The sequence below is a fragment of the Apostichopus japonicus genome, chromosome 16, assembly GCF_037975245.1.
Source record: "Apostichopus japonicus isolate 1M-3 chromosome 16, ASM3797524v1, whole genome shotgun sequence".
NCBI classification, from domain to species: domain Eukaryota; kingdom Metazoa; phylum Echinodermata; class Holothuroidea; order Aspidochirotida; family Stichopodidae; genus Apostichopus; species Apostichopus japonicus.
This window is the reverse complement of record NC_092576.1, coordinates 15,525,756-15,550,614: the sequence shown is the minus strand read 5'-3', so window position 1 is coordinate 15,550,614 and position 24,859 is coordinate 15,525,756. Positions and strand designations below refer to the sequence as shown.

Below are 24,859 nucleotides of genomic sequence, written 5' to 3'. Positions count from 1 at the left end.
GGCGGGGCTTGTAAATTTTGATTGACGTTTGTAGAGTCTACGGACTCGTTAAAATATCTGGCGAATTGTAATCAGCTCAAAATGTTTAACGACAGATAACTCAATACAAATAATGATTATTGATATGCTAATTGCATAGAACGGTGTTATTTTCACTGCAGCTTGTAGGGCAGTCAGTATCCCTGGGATAGAGGATACTATCTTTAATTCAAAACAAAATACAGGGTTTGCCAAATTGCCGGTAAGCTGTGATATTGTGTCTGTCGTGTTATGTGGCTGAATGGAACTTCTAGAAACCCGCTCGTCGGTTTGAAAGTTTATATTTCCCTATTGTGTTGTTGGCGGGGTCAGTGATATGCAAGTTGGACGCCTAGCGGTTGAAAATCCGAGTACTGCAGGAAGCTAAAACAGTCCCATGTTAAGAAGTGGTATCGGCTTAATTCGAATCACTCCCGTCTCCCAAACTCAAACCCCTCTCCCCAGAAAATGAGAATTTCTATAGAGAAACAGTAAAGAACAGCTTATCCGGTTTGTCTGCCCCTTAGCTGTGCCTAATTGATCGACCACGATGTTTGCAGGAATACCTCATATCTACATATTTGCATATGGAGGAGGGGATAGGGGTGAGATGTATACATCTTATAGTTACAGGTGTATGGCAAGCCATGTGTGACAAACACCGCATAATATATCCGCGTAGGTTCGAATATATACGCGTATTAATTCGAATATATATGTGTTGTACATGTGTAAAGTTTCGCTTTATGAAGCGATCTCGCGAGCCCGCCAAAACATTTATCGTTGGTATATGTACACAGCAAGAGCGGAAATGTGTTTTCGTGTATATTCTAATTAATCCGTGCATATATTGGATTTTATCCCCATATGTAATCTATTTAATACGTGTATATATTCGAGTAAATACGTGTATATATTCGAATTAATACGCGGATATATTTGGGCCATATGATTGGCTAATAATATATTCGCGTATATATTCCAATTAATACGCGTATAAATTACGATTAATACGCTGATATATTATGCAGTGTTTGTCCCACATGGCTTGCAATACAGGTGTGTAACAGTAGTATTACCTGTAGGCTGTTACCACAAAATTAAGTTTTATAAGAAAAATTCAGAAAGAAAAAAAAAATATGGTGACCTTCCACTTATGACCTTTCAGATCGTTGTTTTGCTGATGTTTGTTTTATAACTTGCCTTAAAAACTGAAGCAAAGTATATCCAGGGGATACTATTTCTCTTACTGACTCTTCACTCTTCACAGCTTGAGGTTGTCGTTTGGAATTATCGTCAACGAGTTCTCATCAAATTACTTTCCAATGACGATGTTTTCTTATTAATAACCAGCTTTGACCATTCACGGGTGTAAATAGAAGTCTTCGCCTTCTCTGATATAGGCCATCTTTAGATCGAGAAAGATATATCATATATAACTAGGTATTATACCACAGTCTTCAATGGAAATATAAAAGTATAATGCAGTATCATAACTATGTATTATACCACAGTCTGCAATAGGAAATATAAAGGTACATATAATGCAGTATCATAACTATGTATTATACCACATTCTTCAATAAGAAATATACAAGATAAAATGAAGTATCATAACTAGGTATTATACCACAGTCTGCAATAGGAAATATAAAGGTACATATAATGCAGTATCATAACTATGTATTATACCACATTCTTCAATAAGAAATATACAAGATAAAATGAAGTATCATAACTAGGTATTATACCACAGTCTGCAATAGGAAATATAAAGGTACATATAATGCAGTATCATAACTATGTATTATACCACATTCTTCAATAAGAAATATACAAGATAAAATGAAGTATCATAACTAGGTATTATACCACAGTCTGCAATAGGAAATAGAAACGTTATAATGCAGTATCATAACTAGGTAACACAACAGTGTTCAATAGGAAAGATAAATATATAATGCAATGTCATAACTAGATATTACCACAGTCTTCAATAGGAAATATAAAAGTGGTTCTGCAATATAGCAGGAGGTGGGTGCAGTTCATAGGAGATTGAGATTAGAGTAGGATTAGGGGTGGAAGGGGTTTGGGGGAGTGGGGAGTGGAATGACAGAGGTGAGAGTAATAATGACTTGAGTGGGGAGACTAGGTACTTCGGTACAGGTTTCAGATGTGAGAGGAGAGCGGAGGAGCGGCCGGGGGGGGGGGGGGGTGAGACATGAATCAGAGCAATGTTCAATATTGTCAGTGCCGCCAGCTGTGCCCGAGTGAAATTTATTGATGTGGTAACTATTGGGAACCATGTACACCCATCCCACTCTTCTCTCCCCTGTAATGCACGAGACACTGCTAGTTCATATCTTTATCGTCGAATGATTCTGTGTATAGTTGACTGTTTTTGTGTGTTCGGGTGCGTCTCATGCAAAATACGTACGGTCCTCGTATTTTAGAAACGTCACTTCCGCTCGTACGTCGTGTGCTTACGGTGAGGTGAATCCTGCATGTTTGTGTGTGAGAGAGAGAGAGGGCAAATGTTACGTTAAAAAAAAACTACAGCATCGTGTACCTAACAATTCGGTTTATTCAAAGAAAAAACAAAACTACAACAACAGAAGGACTATATGGCAGCATCCAGTGCTTGCTCGATGTTGCTATCGATGTATATTTCCTCCTCAGGCCAGAAACCTGGCCGGACACAGTAGCCTAGCTACCCTCTATCACTCGCCGTTCAAACTACTCTACCCTCTATCCCATCTAATCCCTCCTTAAATTGTGGTCCCACTCCTCTCATTCAATTATTGGTGCCCCTTCCAACTCCGAATTCCTGGCTACGGGTCGTTCCCTCCACATCCCTCATTGGCACCCACACTCACATTCCTTTAACCTCCTCTCGGTCCTTCCTTCGTTCCTCCAAATACCCCCCCCCCCCCCCGGCCTCCAAATCTCACCATCGCATTTACATGCACGAAGGAAGCCCGTTCAAAATGCCATAGCAACCGGTGTTAAGGAGATACTCCCTATATCACGAATAATGCCAACTAACTATATATCTTTAAGAGAATAACATACACATAACACATCGGTGATTAGCAAGGTTAGGGACTTGAAAAAGTTAATAGCAGGGTTTCTTACTCTGTTTACTCAATTGCCGTCATTCTTTTTAAGGTCAAAGGTTGTGTCAAGATTAGCGGAAAAGTGTGCATGTCTTCTTTCACTCGAATATCGCATCATATACATTACAGGTACATGTTAGTATTATATTTAATATATTCCTTTCAATTGGCTGGCAGTCTTGTTAAAAAAAAACGAAACTAAAACGAATTATGTTCAAATGGTTTACGTCTGGTAAATCTCACAGACGTTTTTTTGTTTTTTTTTTGTTTTTTTTTGACAATCCCCAGTAAAATATTTGCTGTTTATTGGTGATAGGTTCTTAACAGGGAGGCGACCAATGTTTGTACTATCATATAATAGCCTATGATGCATGGTTGTCGAGTTTTCTGGAATGGTACTAGGTCACATACTGGCCTATATTTAATTTTTACCGGGTTCATCCAACGTCCTACTTTTCATCACAATTATGCGATATGATTCTCATCACGTTGCTGGAAGAAAAACACAATTATCCCTCAAAATGTCACGCGCGTTCTTTTTGGTGATTCATTTTGTTTTAAGGATTGCGTTCCCAATTATCTGACTAACCAAAGGCGACAGTCAACCGTAGCTTTTAAGTTCCACTAAGAATTGCGTCGTTCGGTATTAAATTATATAAGGATGCCTTTGGGCGAGAAATTAATGTTTCATATTTCGTGGACCGTTCAAAAATTACACTGTTAAAAAGATATTAGTCCGTGTGATGACTGGCTACTCCGTGATGACCTAAATGTTATAATATTAATCCTTTATTTTAAGAATTCTTAAGAACTAAACACATATTTTATTCTGTAAAGTTTATATAACAACGGAGCCCCGTTTGGATAACAATCAACTTCATTTGTCCTTGTGACAAATTCTTACAGGTATAAAAATGTTGGTAATTAGACAAAAAATGAATGTATTTTTGTAGTAATTTTTAATTTCCTTTTTAGGAATATGACAGGAATGAATGAAGGGAAAAGCTCAGTACTTAACGTCCTAAACAAAATATATAGCCGGAGACTTTGATAATTTGAAGGACCATGAGAAGAAACTTCGCTTTTCTGAACAATAGTGCTGCGACACTGTCCTGGTGTATTTCTCAAGAGGAAAGCAAGCTTGCGTCCTTTTTTGGTTTCGATGATAATCGTAACCTATGCAGTCATGCTTGCGGATAGTGTGTATGTGTGTGCGTGGGTGTTCTTACTAGCCATACATATGTTGGACAAGTGGGACAATACACACCTGCATTTGTGGGTCAGTTTTCTGTGTAACGTGCACTTGTTGGTCGTCCTACAAGTGATTATGCATTCAAAAACTCCAAAACGCTTAATTTGATTATTATAGTTCATATACAGCAAAACATAATTTGTCCAAAAAGTGAATCTATTCTTGGTTCATTTGTGTATAAACGTGAATATAGCAAAAGTTCAACATCGCCCTCTATTATGAACTGTCCCACAACAGTGTTGTCTGATATTAACTGAATCTTCTGCCTAAGTTACAAACATGTCTAACAAATGGTGGTGTGTTAGAGAACATTAGTCATAGCATGGCCCTATACGGTACTGGTTCAAGGTAAGTTGGAAGGAGTCTCCTATGTTTATTTGCATGAACACCTTTTATGAAGTTAAATTATCCTTCTCATCTTTTAAAATACACTTTCAAAATTACTACAAAGAATGCTATTCACATAATTCACTGAAGCTTGAAAATTTATATCAACAGTAAGTTTCTCATGTGAGACATTGACACAGGTTTATATTTTTGAAAGTGAGTAGAGGAGGCCAAACAGGGTCATATAGCAGTCCAACTCATCTTCTAACCAACTATCACGACTAAGCGTAATCGCAATAAAAATAGTCCATGTATATGTACCCAGTTCAAACACTTCACTAAAGATCTGACTTCATAGCCAACAGCATCTGCTACCCGCAGGCAAATATGTCGTTTGAAAATGTGCCACCTCCAAGTGTAATAGCAGTTACAAGCGAAAAATAATAATTCGTTATTTTGCAAATCTAAACAATAAATTAGGCATGGACAACAATACAAGGGGAGAGGGAGGGGCCTGTCCCCTCACATAACACTAAATGTCCCCCCCCCCCACTTTTGGTTCGAAGAACCATCAAATTGTCCTTACATTTATAACAATCGAGCCAAGGCCCACCCGGGACGTGTTTCATATTAATCGCCTAAATGTGATGTACATTCACATTGTAAGTAATATGTAATAAAAGTACTTCCATTTGTCAAGTCTCAGTTTTTGTGGTATCTTTAGTGCGCATGTAATACCACTTGAACATAGTGAATTAAATACTTAATTCTTATGCCAACAATTTTTTATCTTTAACATGACTAGGACATTGTACATGTGCGCATGGAAACAAGTGCAAACTTCAAGCAAAAGAAGTGGCATCGAAAGACGACCAATCCTGATCCTGGTATTGTAACTATTCATGCATGAAACTTGAGCCGATAAGGGCAAAGTATAGACGCTCATGAACCCAGACCTGCCCTTACATCTCAGAAAAAGCAGGCGAAAATAGTGTCATCAGTTCTAACGGTTGGTCGATATGATGATGCAGAAGGCTTTTGTGTGAGGACACAAACCAAACACAGACTGACCTGAACTGCCACACCCCGTACCCTACGGGGCCCAACCGTTCAGCCCACCCCCAACCACCCACCCACCCTTATAAGTAGGCAACCACAGGTACCATCAGAATGGCCTAATGACAGTGCTTTCATATCTGGTTATTTACGTAACAATAGGTACAAGTGCGTTATTGACATGGTTTGTTTAAGTGGACATTTCTCAAATCATGAGATCTCAAAATAAAGAAATTGTACATGTTACTCAAGTGCCTGGAAAGTGGCAATCTAGGAGGCTTTTTTCGCAAAGTGTTTCTTGGTACAAATATCCTCAAAATGCAGTGGCGTAGGAAGGTAATTTTGAGTGGGGGGGCTGAAGACTGATGGCCGGCCTGGGGGAGGGGTCTAAGGGGAGGGGGTGTCCCCCTCCCCTTTGGAATTTTTTGCATTTCCAGGTGGCCTCAGATGCAATTTGGTGCAATATAGCACACTTCAACACCCACTCCATTTTGTAAACTTAATTTTTTATTTTCACCTGGCCTTAGATGCAATTTGGTGCTCCAAATGAGATTTTTTTTCTCATTTGGAAATGAGAAAGGGGTTTTCTGACTTGCGGAGCGGGGGGGCGGAATGATACTTCCGCCCCTCCACATTTTTCACTGGGGGGGCTGGCGCCCCCCAGCCCCCCGGTTCCTACGCCCTTGTCAAAATGTATTAACTGACACACAATGTATTCATCTTTATAATGAAAACTTTTGCATCAACCATAAATGGAATACGAGACAGCCACCATGATATCCCACGCTAGGCAAGGACATGTAATATTACAAGAATATTTTTCAACCAATGTGCGGCTGCATAAAAAAAAAAAACATAACGGGTGTGAAGACTCTCGCAAAAATGACGTCTAAATGCCGGTACTTTGACCAATATAGTTTCAAATGAGGTGTAACAGAAGTGTTAAACACCACCATTGATCCCCGAAAATACACACAGCTTGCTGCCGTCGGTAATTAGACACTAGTGTACAGTCAGTACATACAGCTGCCGTTAATACCCACAGCACAGTGTACAAACCATACAGCGATGGACATCTCAGGTCCAGCTAAAGATAACAATTAAGGTATCACGTTTCATTACTGTCTGCATTTTGTAGCAACACGAACAAAACGTTACTTGCAAGCAACAGAGAGTTAACTTTTTCAGATTGGCCGCACGCGGTTTGTGGCGAGTCTTCAATGCCTTTAAAGGCTACGGTGAAAGAAATTCACCCACTAAAAGATGTTTATGTGTATGAACAAAACTGCACAATATATTTGTAGCAGTTTTGGGGAATGCGTAAATCAAACAGTTAAATTGCCTTGTTTGTGAAGGGGTAGAGCTGATTGCACCCTATGTTTACTTGGGGTAGAATTCCTCAATTAAGTTAGGAATAACAACACTGATGACATTCAAAAACAATGAAAAAGAAAATAGTATCAAGATTCCAAAATTTATTTAACATTCCTGTAAATAACAATATCATAACGTTTTAACGGTATACACAGGAAGTAACTAAATTGCATAATAAACTACCACTGACTTGGGAGTAACATGTTGAAAATATATATGTAACAAATGACTTCAATAATAATAACAAGCTTTTGTAAAGTGAACAGGAATTAAATTTCACAACTCCTGATGAAAATGACCCAATTAATTTATCAAATTTAAAGCACTAGATTCCTGAATAGTCTGCATATGTTCCCTCTCTCATGTTTGAATGATTTGGTAAAACCGTACAGTGCCATACTAAGAATACGTACAGCTTCTTCAGTCAGGGAAATAGAAATTGATAAACTGTATCTACAATGCTTTCAAACTTTCAATACAATGTACAATTAAATTGAATTAATTACAATAGAATTGTAATACAATATAAATTCAGAATTCAAATATTCAATTTATTCATGACAAAGTTTATATAGAAATCACATTTAAAAGAGCCTGTAAAGGAATGATGAGTTAAGATTTCACAAAGGATTTACTACGAACGTCAGTGAAAAATGAAGAAAATTGCACCAATATGATAATGTAGTGTATGTTACTTTTATGCTGCAAAAGAATGTTACCATATGCAATCATCAATGTATTACATTAGAGTTAGCATATTTTAAAATCCGCTTAAGGTGGATACAGAATCCCTAATAATGATGAAATATTTGAATCAAAATAACCAATCAAGTGTCAATTAAATGCTAAGTAGAAAAGTGACAATTGCTTTTTAGCAATTATATGAATAAACAACAATTTTGATTTAAAATGCATTATTGTAACACATGTAAACAAACAAAATGAAGGTATTTTATTATTCTAATGTTGAATTACTATTGTCGAAGAACAACAAGATTCTTGAAAATTTTGAAATGTCAGTAGTCTGCAAATGTTCCCTCTTTCATGTTTGAATTATTCGGTAAAACCTTACAGTGCCATACTAAGAATACGTACAGCTTCTCCAGTCAGGGAAATAAAAATTGATAAACTGTATCTACAATGCTTTCAAACTTTCAATACAATGTACAATTAAACTGAATTAATTACACTTAAGGCATCAATTTGCTGTACAATAGAATTGTTATACAATATAAATTCAGAATTCAAATATTCAATTTATTCATGAAAAAGTTTATATAGAAATCACAATTCAAAAGAGCCTGTAAAGGTATGATGAGTTAAAATTTTACAAAGGATTTACTACCAACTTCAGTAAAAAATGAATAGAATTGCACCAATATGATAGTGTAGTGTACAGTATGTTACTGTTATGCTGCAAAAGAATGTTACCATATGCAATCATCAATGTATTACATTAGAGTTAGCATTTTGTAAAATCCGCTTTAAGGGGGATATAAAATTCATAATAATCATAAAATAGTTTGCTTAATTAAAATAACCAATCAAGTGTCAATTAGACGCTATGCAGAAAAATTAAAAACAAATTTAGCAGTTATATGAACAAACAACAATTTTGTTTTAAAATTCATTATAGCAACACATGTAAACAGGTATGTTATTATTCTAATGTTGAATTAGTACTGTCCAAGAACATGACTCTTGTGACTTACAAACGTTGGTGAAAAAAAACCCAATATGATAGTGTATGGATGTTACTTTTATGGTTTTCCTCAGCGATATGAAAACGAATCATGATATTTAAGATCATGTGTCATGTCTGTGGTGAGTCTGTCAAAATCTGAACAATTTAGTAATTTGTGCCAGAGGTACAGCTGGCTGTACCATGTTAAGGATACATGCAAGTTGAGGGGGCGAGCTCCTTCATTTGTTTTCTCATTTGGCATTCCAAATCAAATGCACTTTTTTACTGAAAAGATACTAAAAATGAATATTTGCAATCATTCCAAAATCCCACCCCCCCCTCACTTTAAGAAAATACTATAATTACACTAATGGTTACAATTTGCTGTATGATGAAAGTGGTATACTAATACTATATTCATTCAGAAATATCCAATTGTAATCATATGAAAATTTGACATACAAATCACATGTTTGTATGTGCCTGTAAAGGAATAAAGTTCAAATTTCACAAAGGACTTACAAATGTCAGTGATAAGCAACTGTACAAATATGATAGTGTATGGAGACAACTTTTTAGCTTTATCGTAATAAGCTTTAAAAAGAAAGAAAATTTAATGAAAGATCTGCATTGGAAATCTCTTGAAGCTCGCTACAATAAGCACTTCTACTAAGTGTACCCATGGCCTACAATGCATACAGTGAGGAATCTTGCATAAAGTATGTGAGGGTCTTTAAAATTTGGGGATAATTTTTAGAAACCACACGTTTACACTACTGTTGCTGAGGAAGAGTAGAACAAGCTGTCTTTAATACTTCATTTGTTCCCTCTTATTCTTTTGTATGATGTTCCATACTTTGGACTTTATTTGTACTATGGACCTGCGCTTAAGACAGGAATTCTTTAGCTTTGCTTGAAGGCAATCTTTTGACACAGGTGGGTGCATGGCATTGATAGCCTTTCTAAGGCATGGATCATTAATAACAGCTGTCTCTTCCTCTTTTGTCCACATTGTTTTAGATATTTTCACCCTCTTAGTTGGAAGTGCCTTTGTTGGCTCTTTTGATTCAGAGTTGTCACTCTCATTTCCGTCTGACATTTCTATGTCTGACAGAAGTTGGCTTTCCTCAATCTCAACTTCTTCAAGGGACCTCCCTTTAAATTCATGAAGTTTTCCCTTCTCAGCAGTTAGTAAAAGCTTGCTCACTTTTGCAAGAAATATGACGTCTTGGGGCAGCCGGTAGTACTGCTTGTGGACGGTTACATCATGCCCTAAATGGTTGGCCAATTGTTCTAATTCAGTGTTGGATAGATTAAGGATTTGTGAAAGAGTTGCTAAATGCTTGCGCAGATTGGTGGCAGTCAGTCTGTCAGGATTTTTGGCCCCACACAAATGCGCGTATTTGTGCAAACAATCATAACCTCGAAGCGGCTGAACAGAGTTTCCTGATGGGCAAGCAAATATGTATGGGTTTTGTGGATCGATGCCAGCAATTTGACGAGTTTTGTTGAGTACTTTAACCGAATCTGCCATGTCAGGGGTTAACAAGATTGGCACCCCTCTGTCACGTTTTCCACGTGTCATTATTAGAGTAAGCCTCTTTGCTGCCAGCTTTTGTGCTATTGGAAGAGATTCAAATATTTCATCTTGGAACTCTCTCTTTTTCTTTGTTTGCTCTAAATAATCTGACATTCTCAAATATTGTGTTTCGCCAGGTCTACGGCGATTGAACATTATTAGCTGAGCAAGGGTTAAAGAAGCCAACTCCCGCCAAGTGGATGTTGATACTTCATTACCTTGTAACTTCTCTTTTGTAGTACAAACTTGGTTTGTCAGTAGCTGATTGAGCTTCACAGTGTCGGCTGTTAAGGGAACTTTCTTTGGTTTTTGCCACTTTTGCTTGCATTGTTGCTTATAAACTTTTGTGGCAATTCTTTGTTTCCATTGCAGATTCTTTAGTTTCAAGAACTGCTCTGCTTTGCACTCCTGCAAGGTATCTGATGATTTAATGGATTCTGCAATTACAATTTCAGCCAAAGTAGTTAGGCTTTGTCCCAGCTTTTTAGCAAGTGTGGGTGCTTCAAAGTTTTGGTTTGAAGTGTCAAATCCAGAGCAAATGTTAACACCAAGGATCACGTCATCGAAATGTGCTGGGTCTACTAAGTCTTTAGCAGACTTAATAGATGCATTTATTTGCTGTGTTTCAAGAAGGAGCCTTGCAATGCGCCTCATTCTTTCTGAAACAATGTTGTGATTAATTGTGCTGCTATCATCACAGTGATGCTCTCCTAATTTGCAGATCCAGGAATCTGCTCTTATGGTAACAACAACACTATCAGTTCTCATACCAGCAAGTATCTCTTGCAGTTTAGCACTGCAGGGACTTTTTGTTGGAAGCAATGCCCTACCAGCCTTTTGACACTGTGCAGTTCGAGATGTGGTTGGATTTTCCTTTGCTTTTTTTAGGGTACATTTCTTTTGATGTCGCCACAATGACTTTTTCGCAAAATAGCCTTGGCAATCTGGGCAAGGAATGTAATCTTCCACATGCATTGTGCCTAATTTTGGTCTTTTGTAGACCAAGAGCTTTCCCTTGCCTTCTTTTAGCACACGACAATTATAGGCATTGTCTCCCTTTTTTCTGATCTCTTCTAAAATTGCATTTCTTTCTGCTGACCTTTTTGGCAACAGCATAGCTTTCATTACCAATATTTCATCAGCATGATGAGTTTCTAGATGTCTTGGTAATTTGGTTACATTTTGTTCACAAAAGAGGCAACAGTGTTGTCTGTTCCATGTTCTTTTCCTACTTTTACTATAGTAAGTGGAAGATACTTTGACACCACCTGAATGATTTTTACTTGTTGAGGGCTTTTCATTTTCACTGCTTTCTTCTTCGGATTCTTCATCTGTTGAAGATTCACTCTCACTAAATGCGTCTAGGTAATCATCGCTGAAATCCTCCTCATCAGTGCTGGTGCATTCCTCACTATCATAGTCCGTTGTTTGCATATGGCTAAGATGCTTTAGCCTTTTTGGAACCTAGAAGCAAACATAGTTTTAAAGACAAATGTTGTGATTGAATTCAAGTTTATGCAAACATAGTTGGTTTGTATGGTACAACATTACATCCAGAGTTCTAGACCTTATATTTTGGACAATGGTGTCTGAGATCTGAAATAGTCAGTGTCTTGTAATATTATTGTTGCCTATTGGTCAATTAATTATTTGACTTCAGGAAAACTGGAACTTGTCATAAAACTTTCAGGCTGAAGTCACCTAATAATGAAAACCCTTTGACTTAAAACTTCCTGAGTGATAATATGTGTTCCAGTATAATTGCTTATCGTAGCTGTCAGTTAGCGCTATAACACTGCTAAGCTAACAAACTGGCTGACTGCCCAGGCAAACATTACTGTTGGGAAATCAAGTCTTAAAGTGGGAAGGAGGTAAACCTGGGGAGGGGTATAAAAAGAGAGACTCATCTTTAGGAAGTTTTGGATTTTATAAAGCTCCTAAATGTTATATGGTGCAATATTTATAAGCTATTTTCCCCTTGTCATCTCATCCCTGCTCTACTTACTTGATCTTTGGTTTATATTTTCGCAGCTGAGCAAAGTCACCTTTAATAATGGTACATATTACAAGATTCAATGAAAAGATGACTTTAACAGATTCTTAGTACATTTATTAAAATACATAAGAAACTGGCAAAGCCAAGTTATTTTAACCAGGTTCTTCATTCATTTCCAGGCAAAGGGTGCCAGTCAAAGTGACAGTACCTTGCCCAATGTTTTATAACTCCATTATTAACCAATTTTCACTTGATACAAGCCTGAAGCAGATGGGAAGTTATTTCCAGAGAAGTTCCCCATTAAAACAAACACGTGATGAAATTATAAATGGGAAACTGACTAGGAGAACTTGTAATTTGAAAAGTGCCTAGGAAATTAGGGACAGCTACCTTCATATGGCTGAGTAGCTCAGTTGGTGAAGCACAGGTCCATAATCCTGAAGTCACTGGTTTAGAATCCCATCTTGGCCTCAATTCTTTGCACTTTACAAATTTTATTAAAATATCTCCCAGTCATTTTTCCATTTATAATTTCATTATTCATTCATATATCACATTTAGATACCAAAGTTACAATACCTGAGCCTTCATTTGTTCTAGCATCCTTTCAAAGATTGGTTGCAGTTCAGGGTGAGACTGTGAACAGATAATTAAACCTCTTTAGAGCATTTGTAATTTTAATGAGAGAAGTAAACAGAGCCATAATTGTTGATACGATATAGAAGCTTGAGACTGATACCTTTATAAGGTTCTGAATAAAAACTTCATGAGGTAATATAGGTTTCTTGGCCAAAAAAAAGGAAGAGTTACTGCACTAGAAGATGGCTTTTCTCCACAATTTGTCATTTTGTCTCTGGGAGACAAGCGGCCTGAAGTAACATGGTTGAAACATTGATTACAAAGGTAGGATTACACATGTTTATTACTTGCAGCTCATTCCTTTATCTTACTTTATGTTAGAAAAAATTGAAAACCTAAATTGAATGTTTTGAAATAACAACACTTACTTCCTGACATGGTTTGTTCAAGATATCTGTTTAAAAGATAGAAATAACACATTTTATTTATCACAGTCTGAAATGCATGCAAATTGTTTCGGATTGTGTGTATTGCTTTAATATTGGTAATGCGTTTATTTGTTTACCTTGAACCTGCATTGACCTTAAACATTCTTTTAGCAGTCATAACTTTCCTTTTTGTTGAAGCATTTCCTGATTCCAAAAAGTTCAGGTAACCATAGTTCAAAACAGTAACAAACAGAAAATAATTTCCAGAGAACCGTATGCATGTAGAAACAGTGATTTCTATAGATATTACCTCCACATAAGAATTCATACATGTAAGCGATATATTCTGCTTGAGAATAATACCTGCCTACAGTTTTGACTAGGAAATATTTTTGTAATGTTAATTAACAGTTTAAAAAGTACAAAATGCTTTGTTTACTAGTTGTAAAGATATTTTCACACTGGTGATTACAAAATAAAGTTGGATTTCCATCTTTAGACAATTACAATGCATTGTTTACCTCACAAAAATCATATAATGTTTTAGTCATAACTATTAAAATAGCTTTGCTTCTAGTTTGTATCTTACCATATGAGTACATATTTCCTGTCAATTCGTCTAAAAAAACTGCTTCATCACGGTTTGAGTCTGCAATGTTAAAACGATTAGAAGTTTTTTGTTTATTTTGTGATTATAGTAGATTCAAGATTAATGAAGAGAGCCCACATCTAACCCTTAAAGCTATTTAACTATGCCATTTTGGTATATTATCATAATTAGTTGCAAGAAAATAATCACAATTTGTTTCGAATAGTATACATCTTCAAATATAAAATCCAAAAAAAAGGGGACCTACATATGATACAGACAATTTATTCAAAGACATTGGGCTGCACTTACCAAGTAAGGAGTTGTGATATTTTCCTAGATCAGCATCAAAGTACAGTTCACCGCCTGTGTCTTCTGTAAGTTAAAAGTGTAAGAAGTTGTAAATGATATTACTGCAGCTATTAAATGTTTAGATTTAACATAGTTAGGGATATATCTTAACTACAGTATAATGCCTGAACAGTAGTTAGATTTAAATGTTAATAGCTAAAGAACACATAAGCCTGATAGTTAAGTAACATGCATGCATTTGGACTATAGCTATCAACACACGACAAGGATTTACAAGAAAATGTTTAATCATAGAGATATGAATATGAAACATACCAGTAAATGATGTTGAAGTTGAGGTTGAAATGCTCTCCTGAAGAAATATGTAGTAAATATAAGAAACATATTTGTTATTGTTTGCAAAAAAAGGACCAAAATTTGAGTCAAAATTTTTTCCATCTTAATGCTATGATTGCAAAGCATCAGTATCACATGTAATCAATATTAAAGTAGCAATATAACAATATAACCTGTTCTTTCACTATGTTCCAGACTAGCATTAAAAAGCAGGCAAAGACAGCACACAGAGGATGCCTGTAGATATGGACTCCTGAAGGTTTAACTCGCTATTTACTAAAGAAAAGACTATTTGCTTCACTTCAGTAGCTTCGACATTGCGTTATTAGTGTAAAGGTAGTAAAAGGAAGCAATGCACCAACTATTCCAGAATGCAGTTTGATGCAGTTTACATGATTTAAAATTGTTTGTTGCATGAGTCACTTAACAAAGGAGTGATATGACTCAAGTAGAAAGGGCATGTGTTACGTAGTGACTTCACAACAGCATGTAAAAGCCAAATCGCATTAAGTTTGGACAATTTGTTCACATGCAGTGTATCATGTACAGTAGGTCTTGTACACACTGCTACAGGATTCAAAAGGACATCAAACGGAAAAGACAAAGCTACTTACTTTGCAACATGACTTGATAATAATTCTCAAACACAGTTCAAATTTCAATGGGTTAAAGCATTACTTTGGATTTATGAATTAATTTCAATTAATTTTAATAGTTAATTTGTGGTATATTCTTCCACAAAAGGTTATCACATTTCAATTGTTGGAAGCTTCTTTTCAAGGCCAAAGCTAGTGTTAAAAACAGTTCTTGGTCAACTGAGCACACACACATTCACTTGTAGGTCTGCATATAGTGCCATACTTACTCAAATCACAGGACAGTCACTCCTTTTATTTTGTTATGAAATTTTCTCATATTCAAACAGCATTTTAAGTATCTCAATATACATGGATGTAGGCTAGTATACCTACCTTACTACATTCTGTGACAATTTCGTCATTGGCTTCACAAATGGTCTGTGTAAAAATGAGGACAAAATAGTCATGTTAACATCAAATTACAGAGTCACATACAGTTGTGGCACAACTGGACTTACACACAGTGTCATTTGTGGGTCTAGTTGTAAGTGTTAATGAAATCAAAGAAAGACCATAACAAATACAAAATTGACATGATTTACAACTTGTTTTTAATTAATTTTAATAACATAGGGTGCCTTCTGAAACCCACCCATCAAACTTTGGTTAAAATTTTACAAGAGCTTGTGCCAGAGCTAGGGTTAAAAACAGTTCTTGGTCAACTGAGCACACACACATTCAATTGTGGGTCTGCATATAGTGCCATACTTACTCAAATAACAGAACAGTCACTCCTTTTATTTTGTAATGAAATTTACTCATTTTCAAGCAGCATTTTAAGTATCTCAATGTACATGGATGTAGGCTAGTATACCTACCTTACTATTTTCTGTGACAAATTCGTCATTGGCTTCACAAATGGTCTGTGTAAAAATGAGGACAAAATAGTTATGTTAACATCAAATTACAGAGTCACATACAGTTGTGGTACAACTGGACTTACACCCAGTGTCATTTGTGGGTCTAGTGTAATTGTTAATGAAATCAAAGAACCCGCCCCCGCCCCCCCCCCCAAAAAAAAATTACTGAATTGACATGATTTACAACTTGTTTTTAATTAATTTTAATAACATAGGGTGTCTTCTGCAACCCACACCATCAAACTTTGGTTAAAATTGTACAAGAACTTGTGCCAGAGCTAGTGTTAAAAACAGTTCTTGGTCAACTGAGCACACACACATTCACTTGTAGGTCTGAATATAGTGCCATACTTACTCAAATCACAGGACAGTCACTCCTTTTATTTTGTAATGAAATTTTCTCATATTCAAACAGCATTTTAAGTATCTCAATGTACATGGATGTATGTTAGTATACCTACCTTACTATTTGCTGTGACAATTTCGTCATTGGCTTCACAAATGGTCTGTGTAAAAATGAGGACAAAATAGTTATGTTAACATCAAATTACAGAGTCACATACAGTTGTGGCACAACTGGACATACACACAGGGTCACTTGTTGGTCTAGTTGTAAGTGTTAATGAAATCAAAGAAAGACCATAACAAATACAAAATTGACATGATTTACAACTTGTTTTTAATTAATTTTAATAACATAGGGTGCCTTCTGAAACCCACACCATCAAACTTTGGTTAAAATTGTACAAGAACTTGTGCCAGAGCTAGGGTTAAAAACAGTTCTTGGTCAACTGAGCACACACACATTCACTTGTAGGTCTGAATATAGTGCCATACTTACTCAAATCACAGGACAGTCACTCCTTTTATTTTGTAATGAAATTTTCTCATATTCAAACAGCATTTTAAGTATCTCAATGTACATGGATGTATGTTAGTATACCTACCTTACTATTTTCTGTGACAATTTCGTCATTGGCTTCACAAATGGTCTGTGTAAATATGAGGACAAAATAGTTATGTTAACATCAAATTACAGAGTCACATACAGTTGTGGCACAACTGGACTTACACACAGTGTCATTTGTGGGTCTAGTTGTAAGTGTTAATGAAATCAAAGAAAGACCATAACAAATACAAAATTGACATGATTTACAACTTGTTTTTAATTAATTTTAATAACATAGGGTGCCTTCTGAAACCCACCCATCAAACTTTGGTTAAAATTTTACAAGAGCTTGTGCCAGAGCTAGGGTTAAAAACAGTTCTTGGTCAACTGAGCACACACACATTCAATTGTGGGTCTGCATATAGTGCCATACTTACTCAAATAACAGAACAGTCACTCCTTTTATTTTGTAATGAAATTTACTCATTTTCAAGCAGCATTTTAAGTATCTCAATGTACATGGATGTAGGCTAGTATACCTACCTTACTATTTTCTGTGACAAATTCGTCATTGGCTTCACAAATGGTCTGTGTAAAAATGAGGACAAAATAGTTATGTTAACATCAAATTACAGAGTCACATACAGTTGTGGTACAACTGGACTTACACCCAGTGTCATTTGTGGGTCTAGTGTAATTGTTAATGAAATCAAAGAACCCGCCCCCGCCCCCCCCCCCCAAAAAAAAATTACTGAATTGACATGATTTACAACTTGTTTTTAATTAATTTTAATAACATAGGGTGTCTTCTGCAACCCACACCATCAAACTTTGGTTAAAATTGTACAAGAACTTGTGCCAGAGCTAGTGTTAAAAACAGTTCTTGGTCAACTGAGCACACACACATTCACTTGTAGGTCTGAATATAGTGCCATACTTACTCAAATCACAGGACAGTCACTCCTTTTATTTTGTAATGAAATTTTCTCATATTCAAACAGCATTTTAAGTATCTCAATGTACATGGATGTATGTTAGTATACCTACCTTACTATTTGCTGTGACAATTTCGTCATTGGCTTCACAAATGGTCTGTGTAAAAATGAGGACAAAATAGTTATGTTAACATCAAATTACAGAGTCACATACAGTTGTGGCACAACTGGACATACACACAGGGTCACTTGTTGGTCTAGTTGTAAGTGTTAATGAAATCAAAGAAAGACCATAACAAATACAAAATTGACATGATTTACAACTTGTTTTTAATTAATTTTAATAACATAGGGTGCCTTCTGAAACCCACACCATCAAACTTTGGTTAAAATTGTACAAGAACTTGTGCCAGAGCTAGGGTTAAAAACAGTTCTTGGTCAACTGAGCACACACACATTCACTTGTAGGTCTGAATATAGTGCCATACTTACTCAAATCACAGGACAGTCACTCCTTTTATTTTGTAATGAAATTTTCTCATATTCAAACAGCATTTTAAGTATCTCAATGTACATGGATGTATGTTAGTATACCTACCTTACTATTTTCTGTGACAATTTCGTCATTGGCTTCACAAATGGTCTGTGTAAATATGAGGACAAAATAGTTATGTTAACATCAAATTACAGAGTCACATACAGTTGTGGCACAACTGGACTTACACACAGTGTCATTTGTGGGTCTAGTGTAATTGTTAATGAAATCAAAGAACCCGCCCCCCCCCCCAAAAAAAATAATGAATTGACATGATTTACAACTTGTTTTTAATTAATTTTAATAACATAGGGTGTCTTCTGCAAACCCACACCATCAAACTTTGGTTAAAATTGTACAAGAACTTGTGCCAGAGCTAGTGTTAAAAACAGTTCTTGGTCAACTGAGCACACACACATTCACTTGTAGGTCTGAATATAGTGCCATACTTACTCAAATCACAGGACAGTCACTCCTTTTATTTTGTAATGAAATTTTCTCATATTCAAACAGCATTTTAAGTATCTCAATGTACATCGATGTATGTTAGTATACCTACCTTACTATTTTCTGTGACAATTTCGTCATTGGCTTCACAAATGGTCTGTGTAAATATGAGGACAAAATAGTCATGTTAACATCAAATTACAGAGTCACATACAGTTGTGGCACAACTGGACTTACACACAGGGTCACTTGTGGGTCTAGTGTAATTGTTAATGAAATCAAAGAACCCGCCCCCCCCCAAAAAAAAAATAATGAATTGACATGATTTACAACTTGTTTTTAATTAATTTTAATAACAAAGGGTGTCTTCTGCAACCCACACCATCAAACTTTGGTTAAAATTGTACAAGAACTTGTGCCAGAGCTAGTGTTAAAAACAGTTCTTGGTCAACTGAGCACACACACATTCACTTGTAGGTCTGAATATAGTGCCATACTTATTCAAATCACAGGACAGTCACTCCTTTTATTTTGTAATGAAATTTTCTCATATTCAAACAGCATTTTAAGTATCTCAATGTACATGGATGTAGGCTAGTATACCTACCTTACTATTTGCTGTGACAATTTCGTCATTGGCTTCACAAATGGTCTGTGTAAAAATGAGGACAAAATAGTTATGTTAACATCAAATTACAGAGTCACATACAGTTGTGGCACAACTGGACATACACACAGGGTCACTTGTTGGTCTAGTTGTAAGTGTTAATGAAATCAAAGAAAGACCATAACAAATACAAAATTGACATGATTTACAACTTGTTTTTAATTAATTTTAATAACATAGGGTGCCTTCTGAAACCCACACCATCAAACTTTGGTTAAAATTGTACAAGAACTTGTGCCAGAGCTAGTGTTAAAAACAGTTCTTGGTCAACTGAGCACACACACATTCACTTGTAGGTCTGAATATAGTGCCATACTTACTCAAATCACAGGACAGTCACTCCTTTTATTTTGTAATGAAATTTTCTCATATTCAAACAGCATTTTAAGTATCTCAATGTACATGGATGTATGTTAGTATACCTACCTTACTATTTTCTGTGACAATTTCGTCATTGGCTTCACAAATGGTCTGTGTAAATATGAGGACAAAATAGTTATGTTAACATCAAATTACAGAGTCACATACAGTTGTGGCACAACTGGACTTACACACAGTGTCATTTGTGGGTCTAGTGTAATTGTTAATGAAATCAAAGAACCCGCCCCCCCCCCCCCAAAAAAATAATAATAATGAATTGACATGATTTACAACTTGTTTTTAATTAATTTTAATAACATAGGGTGCCTTCTGAAACCCACACCATCAAACTTTGGTTAAAATTGTACAAGAACTTGTGCCAGAGCTAGGGTTAAAAACAGTTCTTGGTCAACTGAGCACACACACATTCACTTGTAGGTCTGCATATAGTGCCATACTTACTCAAATCACAGGACAGTCACTCCTTTTATTTTGTAATGAAATTTTCTCATTTTCAAACAGCATTTTAAGTATCTCAATGTACATGGATGTAGGCTAGTATACCTACCTTACTATTTTCTGTGACAATTTCGTCATTGGCTTCACAAATGGTCTGTGTAAAAATGACGACAAAATAGTTATGTTGACATCAAATTACAGAGTCACATACAGTTGTGGCACAACTGGACATACACACAGGGTCACTTGTTGGTCTAGTTGTAAGTGTTAATGAAATCAAAGAAAGACCATAACAAATACAAAATTGACATGATTTACAACTTGTTTTTAATTAATTTTAATAACATAGGGTGCCTTCTGAAACCCACACCATCAAACTTTGGTTAAAATTGTACAAGAACTTGTGCCAGAGCTAGTGTTAAAAACAGTTCTTGGTCAACTGAGCACACACACATTCACTTGTAGGTCTGAATATAGTGCCATACTTACTCAAATCACAGGACAGTCACTCCTTTTATTTTGTTATGAAATTTTCTCATATTCAAACAGCATTTTAAGTATCTCAATGTACATGGATGTATGTTAGTATACCTACCTTACTATTTTCTGTGACAATTTCGTCATTGGCTTCACAAATGGTCTGTGTAAATATGAGGACAAAATAGTCATGTTAACATCAAATTACAGAGTCACATACAGTTGTGGCACAACTGGACATACACACGGGGTCACTTGTGGGTCTAGTGTAATTGTTAATGAAATCAAAGAACCCGCCCCCCCCCCAAAAAAAAATAATGAATTGACATGATTTACAACTTGTTTTTAATTAATTTTAATAACAAAGGGTGTCTTCTGCAACCCACACCATCAAACTTTGGTTAAAATTGTACAAGAACTTGTGCCAGAGCTAGTGTTAAAAACAGTTCTTGGTCAACTGAGCACACACACATTCACTTGTAGGTCTGAATATAGTGCCATACTTATTCAAATCACAGGACAGTCACTCCTTTTATTTTGTAATGAAATTTTCTCATATTCAAACAGCATTTTAAGTATCTCAATGTACATGGATGTAGGCTAGTATACCTACCTTACTATTTGCTGTGACAATTTCGTCATTGGCTTCACAAATGGTCTGTGTAAAAATGACGACAAAATAGTTATGTTGACATCAAATTACAGAGTCACATACAGTTGTGGCACAACTGGACATACACACAGGGTCACTTGTTGGTCTAGTTGTAAGTGTTAATGAAATCAAAGAAAGACCATAACAAATACAAAATTGACATGATTTACAACTTGTTTTTAATTAATTTTAATAACATAGGGTGCCTTCTGAAACCCACACCATCAAACTTTGGTTAAAATTGTACAAGAACTTGTGCCAGAGCTAGTGTTAAAAACAGTTCTTGGTCAACTGAGCACACACACATTCACTTGTAGGTCTGAATATAGTGCCATACTTACTCAAATCACAGGACAGTCACTCCTTTTATATTGTAATGAAATTTTCTCATATTCAAACATTATTTTAAGTATCTCAATGTACATGGATGTATGTTAGTATACCTACCTTACTATTTTCTGTGACAATTTCGTCATTGGCTTCACAAATGGTCTGTGTAAATATGAGGACAAAATAGTTATGTTAACATCAAATTACAGAGACACATACAGTTGTGGCACAACTGGACTTACACACAGTGTCATTTGTGGGTCTAGTGTAATTGTTAATGAAATCAAAGAACCCGCCCCCCCCAAAAAAAATAATAATAATGAATTGACATGATTTACAACTTGTTTTTAATTAATTTTAATAACATAGGGTGTCTTCTGCAAACCCACACCATCAAACTTTGGTTAAAATTGTACAAGAACTTGTGCCAGAGCTAGTGTTAAAAACAGTTCTTGGTCAACTGAGCACACACACATTCACTTGTAGGTCTGAATATAGTGCCATACTTACTCAAATCACAGGACAGTCACTCCTTTTATTTTGTAATGAAATTTTCTCATATTCAAACAGCATTTTAAGTATCTCAATGTACATGGATGTAGGCTAGTATACCTACCTTACTATTTGCTGTGACAATTTCGTCATTGGCTTCACAAATGGTCTGTGTAAAAATGACGACAAAATAGTCATGTTAACATCAAATTACAGAGTCACATACAGTTGTGGCACAACTGGACTTACACACAGTGTCATTTGTGGGTCTAGTTGTAAGTGTTAATGAAATCAAAGAAAGACCATAACAAATACAAAATTGACATGATTTACAACTTGTTTTTAATTAATTTTAATAACATAGGGTGCCTTCTGAAACCCACACCATCAAACTTTGGTTAAAATTGTACAAGAACTTGTGCCAGAGCTAGTGTTAAAAACAGTTCTTGGTCAACTGAGCACACACACATTCACTTGTAGGTCTGAATATAGTGCCATACTTACTCAAATCACAGGACAGTCACTCCTTTTATTTTGTAATGAAATTTTCTCATTTTCAAACAGCATTTTAAGTATCTCAATGTACATGGATGTAGGCTTGTATACCTACCTTACTATTTTCTGTGACAATTTCGTCATTGGCTTCACAAATGGTCTGTGTAAAAATGACGACAAAATAGTTATGTTAACATCAAATTACAGAGTCACATACAGTTGTGGCACAACTGGACTTACACACAGGGTCACTTGTGGGTCTAGTTGTATGTTCATGAAATCTAAGAAAGACCATAACAAATACAAAATTGACATGATTTACTACTTGTTTTGAATCAATTTCAATAACACAGGGTGTCTTCTGAAACCCACACCATCAAACTTTGGTTAAAATTGTTCAAGAGCTTGTGCCAGAGCTAGTGTTAAAAACAGTTCTTGGTCAACTGAGCACACACACATTCACTTGTAGGTCTGCATATAGTGCCCTACTTACTCAAATCACAGGACAGTCACTCCTTTTATTTTGTAATGAAATTTTCTCATTTTCAAACAGCATTTTAAGTATCTCAATGTACATGGATGTAGGCTAGTATACCTACCTTACTATTTTCTGTGACAATTTCGTCATTGGCTTCACAAATGGTCTGTGTAAAAATGACGACAAAATAGTCATGTTAACATCAAATTACAGAGTCACATACAGTTGTGGCACAACTGGACTTACACACGGGGTCACTTGTGGGTCTAATTTAAACTTAAGTATAATTGGAATAAAACAGATATTTTCATCGATATTGGAAATTTTTGATGAACATTTTAACACATTAGACAGTTATCAATGGCAAGGGCGGCGGAACTGGGGGGGCACAGGGGGCACGTGCCCCCCCACTTTTCCTCAGGGTTAAAAATGTGCCCTTTTTCTACATAAAAATTTAGGTGGCTCAAGTTAGCAAGAGGCCAGGGAACCAGAATGAACACTCGGGAAGGGCCGTTTCCGGCCATCTGAGGGGTTTGTACAACAAAAAGTTTTCTTGTGCGCACCGCGCCAACCGATGGTGGCGCTCCGCTCAGATAGTCGTGCATACAACTTTGCAAATCCTGGCTACGCCCCTGACTTATAATGAATTTATGTGGGTCAAACTCAAAGCTATTTCAAATGGAAACAATTCGTTAAGATATTAACAAGAAATAAACTCTAATTCGGAAGATTCCTATATTAGCAACTAGCATGATTTCACCTCATTTGTCTCAATAGAAAACTTGTTCCTTGTTTGCACATTGAATATTGCAGTGCTAGTATGCATGTTTTCCTTCAGGGGGGGGGGGGGGGCATGGAGTGATGTGTATACGCAAATAAGATAATACAATAAGAGTTATAAAGGGTACTAAATATCAGGCTACATCAGTCCAATAGAATTTCTGCAAAGTGCCCTTTGATGTCGGTGCCCTCCCCCCCAGATTAAAAGTGCTTCCGCCGCCCTTGAATGGACATGCAACAGGATGCATATAGATAGTTGTTTTGAAAGGAGATTGCATAGAAAGGTATTATGTAAAATATTTGTCACAACTGCCTATTTACTTTAAGTATATCAAAGAACACAAAAACAAGAACAAAAAAGATACATGTTACCACTTGATTTGAAATTATTTTAAAACATAATTGTTCCTAATTTTCTTCCCCAAAAGAATTTTAACATTTCACCCAATTTCATAACACATTTTAAATACCCACCTTATGTTTTTCTGTAACATGTACTTCGTTGTCTTTACTGGTTGTCTGTGTAAAAATGAGGAGAAAACTCATGATAAAAAAAAATTGATATTGTGGAATAGACAGGGTGAATACTGAAATACCTTTCATACACAGAGTTTTATAACAATGTGGGAAAAGGTATTAATAACTTGGTGAATGAATCATATTGCATATGCCTGAAATAGGTGTACGGAAAGCTTAATTTCACATGCTGTACAGTTGTG

At 35.9% G+C, this 24,859-nt stretch overlaps 1 protein-coding gene across 1 annotated transcript; it reads right to left on the bottom strand.

Moving 5' to 3' along the window:
• Window positions 1-7,227: 7,227 nt before the first annotated feature.
• LOC139982028 (uncharacterized) lies at window positions 7,228-22,648 on the bottom strand. The gene is made up of 16 exons (XM_071994528.1): window positions 22,637-22,648; window positions 22,013-22,057; window positions 21,527-21,571; window positions 21,032-21,076; window positions 20,546-20,590; window positions 20,044-20,088; window positions 19,063-19,107; window positions 18,567-18,611; window positions 17,577-17,621; window positions 17,092-17,136; window positions 14,626-14,662; window positions 14,311-14,373; window positions 13,999-14,058; window positions 13,410-13,435; window positions 12,982-13,038; window positions 7,228-11,870 (listed from the first exon to the last, which is right to left on the bottom strand). Exons 1-16 carry the CDS (start codon window positions 22,646-22,648, stop codon window positions 9,636-9,638), a joined length of 2,895 nt encoding a protein of 964 aa, XP_071850629.1. The 3' UTR covers window positions 7,228-9,635.
• Between the last annotated feature and the right edge of the window lie 2,211 nt (window positions 22,649-24,859).

What these genes read in the sequence shown, in the direction of transcription:
- LOC139982028 (XM_071994528.1), bottom strand. An exon ending in TTGTCACAGCAAATAGTAAG is followed by an intron (nt 21,077 to 21,526) that starts GTAGGTATACTA and finishes ATATTTACACAG; the next exon opens with ACCATTTGTGAAGCCAATGA. An exon ending in ATATCACAACTCCTTACTTG is followed by an intron (nt 14,059 to 14,310) that starts GTAAGTGCAGCC and finishes TTAACATTGCAG; the next exon opens with ACTCAAACCGTGATGAAGCA.